General features: G+C 37.7%; 1 protein-coding gene across 1 annotated transcript in view; it reads left to right on the top strand.

Annotated features, from left to right (window-relative positions):
* Positions 1-3,661, top strand: part of HELRODRAFT_76907 (hypothetical protein) — a gene marked incomplete at both ends in the record, with an annotated part of 7,976 nt that extends 4,315 nt beyond the window's left edge. The window contains 5 exons of the mRNA XM_009016692.1: positions 1,943-2,024; positions 2,217-2,240; positions 2,531-2,735; positions 2,989-3,238; positions 3,387-3,661. Coding sequence (XP_009014940.1) covers positions 1,943-2,024; positions 2,217-2,240; positions 2,531-2,735; positions 2,989-3,238; positions 3,387-3,661 — 836 coding nt within the window. The remainder of the gene's footprint in view (positions 1-1,942; positions 2,025-2,216; positions 2,241-2,530; positions 2,736-2,988; positions 3,239-3,386) is intronic.
* Between the last annotated feature and the right edge of the window lie 495 nt (positions 3,662-4,156).

Genomic DNA, 4,156 nt, shown 5'->3' with positions numbered 1-4,156 from the left:
CAGGGAACTGTTTTTCGCAACTAACCACATTTCGTGCTTGTTGCAGCGGTTCCTGCGTGTCTGTCCCTGGCACCCTCGCCGAACGATACGTAAACCTGACAAGTAAAAAATGTGGTTTGGCCGCGGCCAGGGCAGCGGACGAGAAAATGAAGAAATATGGGAACGCCCTCCCCTCGATGGAATTCTTGCCAATATGCATCGAGGTTCTTGGCCCGATGGACTCCAACACCCTTAAATTTCTTAAGGAAATATGCAAAATGATCAGCGTCAGATCAGGCGACAGCAGGGAACTGTTTTTCGCAACTAACCACATTTCGTGCTTGTTGCAGCGGTTCCTGCGTGTCTGTGTGCTTGAAAATATCCAACTGAATGCCGACATGTGCAATTAACGACAAATCAAAGTGTTAATCCATTTGTTACTTGATGTTTGACGGTTCAGTGTCACTCATCATGTTTTGGTTTTAACATACACACATACATACATACATACATGCATACATACATGCATACATACATACATACACATACATACATACAAATAGAAACAAACACAATGTATAAATTTGTCCCTTCAAACCTACCCTCAAACCGTCTTCACGCACCATTTGTTAACCGGACATTTATGTACACCAATATTTATTTTCCTTCTTGTCTGTGTACGTATGTGTAATGTGTGTACGTGCATGTGTGTGTGTACGTGAATGTGTGTGTTTGTATACATGTATGTATAAATGTGTAAGGGTATAGAAGTATGCATATACGCATAGGCATAAGTTTATATGTTAACTTGTGTTGGTATGTGTGTTCATGTCTTTCTCTACGCATTTGTACGCATTTTGTAATGTATGTTTTCAGTTTTTGCTCGCTTTTTTCATGGAGTAAATAATTAGCAAACGGAAACTGAAAAGAACTTCGATGGGCATTTTTGTTTGTTCTCCTTTAGATACACACACAAGTCTTTTGTAAACTAGTATTAAACTGGTTAACGAAAGAGTAATCGCAGCGCCAACAACAACAACAACAACAACCAAAATTACTGGCACACACAACAACAACCAAAATTACTGGCACACAACAACAACAACCAAAATTACTGGCACACAACAACAACAACCAAAATTACTGGCACACACAACAACAACAGCAAACCTCAAATTTGATAACGATGAAACAACAGCCCCTATTGAATGCCATACTCCATCGGTCGCCAGTTCAGCACGTGTCTGTAGTATGTGGCATTCAGAGGCGGCAAAATCATTTATTAATTAATATTTGTGGTATCCTTGTTTGAAAATTTCTACATACATTCTTATTTTTACGTATGAGTATTTCTACAATCTACATACATCCTTTTGTATGTTTGTTCTCAGAAACAACAACAATAACATCTTATGTACGTGCGTATTGTACGTATGTGCGTGGTTAAACCTATTTCATGATTAACTAGTTTATTTGTGAAGGTTTTTGTTCAGATTATGTTAATGCTATTGATGATAAGTTTGGACAGTTGTGAATATATTAAGTCCATATGTTTATTTCGGTTATGCCTTTTAAGATCATGTTTATTATTATCTTCATATTTTGAGGTATTTGTTAGAATAAAAAGAAAAAATATAAATATTATGTATATGTTTTGCATGCCATATCAATTTGTTATTACAAAGTTTCAAAACTCTGATATTCAATTCAATACAAATTCTCTGCTGACATTTAACAACCAATAATGGAAATAATTTATTCAAATCAGTCACAAATTTTGGTTGAGTGTGTTTAAACAAACGAATGCACAAAAATAATACTTATAAAAAGAGATTAATATATTGAAACATTTGAGAAATGTAAGGTCAGTGATAAAATCGGCGCCTTATCATAATAGCATAACGTACTTACTATTCATTCGTCAGCCAGTATTTTTTAAAATTCTAATTTTTGACCGGAACAGCTGTACAGCGCGGTCGCTTGCCCTCGTCCGGCCAACTGCCATCATCAACTTCCTCCACGTCATCAGGTTGCTACCCCATGATGTTCAACACCCCCACCCCAGTACCCCAACCATCATCATCATCATCATCAGCAGCGTCTAGTCTTATGAATCCACTGAACAACTCGTTAGAACTTGCACCGCACCACCTACAGCATCATCATCATCACGTTCACCCTCATCCTCATCACCCCCATCATCATTCCAATGTTTATCCATCTCATCATTATCCCAGCGGTTTCATCTCCATGCTCCTCAGGTTGGGTTTTTAATGTTAATTCAGTTTACTGAACGTTCCATTAACGTTTTTGCTTTGGTATATACTTATTTATAATTTGGTATATTTATATGACACGTTACTTTAAACATTTCTGATTTGTGTCCGAGTGGGGAAAACTTTCATTGAAATATGTTGTTTGCGGTACGATCTATGTAAAAAAATATTTTCACAAAAACATGTTTCGCTCGCACGGTTGGTGCAGTTTAATTACATTACTATTATTGAAATGAAATCCATCACTCAATTCCACTCTCATCAATCCACTCCAGAGCGGAGCCGTACGCAACATCCCGCTACAACCAGCCACAACAACTGTCCGGCAGCAACATCAGCAGCAGCAACAACAGCAGCAACGGCAACAACAACATAACGGGCATCGACAACGTTTGTGAACAAGCTGCTCGTCTCCTCTTCAGCGCCGTCGAGTGGGCGAGGAACATTCCCTTCTTCCCAGATCTTCAACCCACCGACCAGGTTCTCCTTCTGCTATAAAAATGTTCTATTAATAATATTTTGATGTCAGGTAGCTACTGAAAATTAAATTTTTACATTATAGAATCAATAAAAAATTTTAAAATTTGTTTACATTTTATTTTATTCTTATATGTTTCTAAATATCTGTCCATTTTAAGTTTTACAGTTTAAATTTTCAATAAATGTGAATCAAAAGAACAGGTGAGCGCGGATTTTGCTTTAATAATCATGCAATGCAATTTAATCGATGCAGGTGTCTTTGCTGCGAGTGAGTTGGAGCGAGTTGTTCATTTTGAATGCTGCCCACTGTTCTATGCCGTTCCACGTGGCCCCTCTGTTGGCAGCTGCGGGCATCCACTCCAGCCCGGGGCAAGCAGCTAATCGCGTGGTGGCCTTCATGGACAACATCCGAACATTCCAGGAACATGTGGAAAAGTTGAAAAGTCTTCAGGTTGATTCAGCTGAGTACAGTTGCTTGAAGGCTATCGTGCTCTTCAACTCAGGTTTGTTTCATCTACACACTGTTTGTTTTTATTGGCATTTATATTTAAAACTACTTGAGATGCTGCGTATTAATGACAATGACAGTGCAAATTTTGTTATTTTAATTATTCTTTAAAATATTTAGAAAATGAATAAACAATCGAACAGAGGCGAGCGGGTTGTCCGACACGACACACATCGACAACCTGCAAGAAAGGTCTCAATGCGCCCTCGAGGAGTACGTGAGAACGCAGTACCCGAACCAACCGTCACGTTTCGGAAAACTTTTGCTACGCCTTCCTTCGTTGAGAACTGTTCCTCCGCAAGTCATAGAGCAACTCTTCTTCGTCAGACTGGTCGGCAAGACACCGATCGATACTCTCATCAAGGACATGCTGCTCAGCGGCTCCTCATTCAACTGGCCTTACATGAACATGCAATGAACGCAAGCTACAAACCTGCAGTGACTGCAAAGGATACGAAAGTATAAACATTCAAGTATTCGATGGTACGAACATGCATTGTATGAAACTGGAAAGTGTGAACATACATCGACATAATATTTAAGAAGAATATTCAACGTTATCAACTCATGGTTTTTGATATGGTGTGTGCAGCAAACGGTAAAAAGATAGGACGGTTTGTTTTTTTCTTTTATAATTTTTTTTTCAAATTTGTGTTTTTATTTCAAATGACAATAACCAAAAACAATTCGGTGGAAGAGTATGCCATGAGACTTACATAAGCAAGACTTAAACGTTTGTTAAGTTATGCTATCACGTATATTTAAAAAGTTATCTGGCATTTCACTTCATGTTTTTTGTTTTTACATTTTTAAATTGAACTGATTGAATTAAATTAAGAAATAAATAAATGATCAATTAAATGAATAAAAAAGATGATTGAATGATATTTCGTCCGATATTTATCATGTTTGG

This window comes from Helobdella robusta (assembly GCF_000326865.2).
Source record: "Helobdella robusta unplaced genomic scaffold HELROscaffold_19, whole genome shotgun sequence".
NCBI classification, from domain to species: domain Eukaryota; kingdom Metazoa; phylum Annelida; class Clitellata; order Rhynchobdellida; family Glossiphoniidae; genus Helobdella; species Helobdella robusta.
This window is presented reverse-complemented; position numbering and strand designations above follow the sequence as displayed.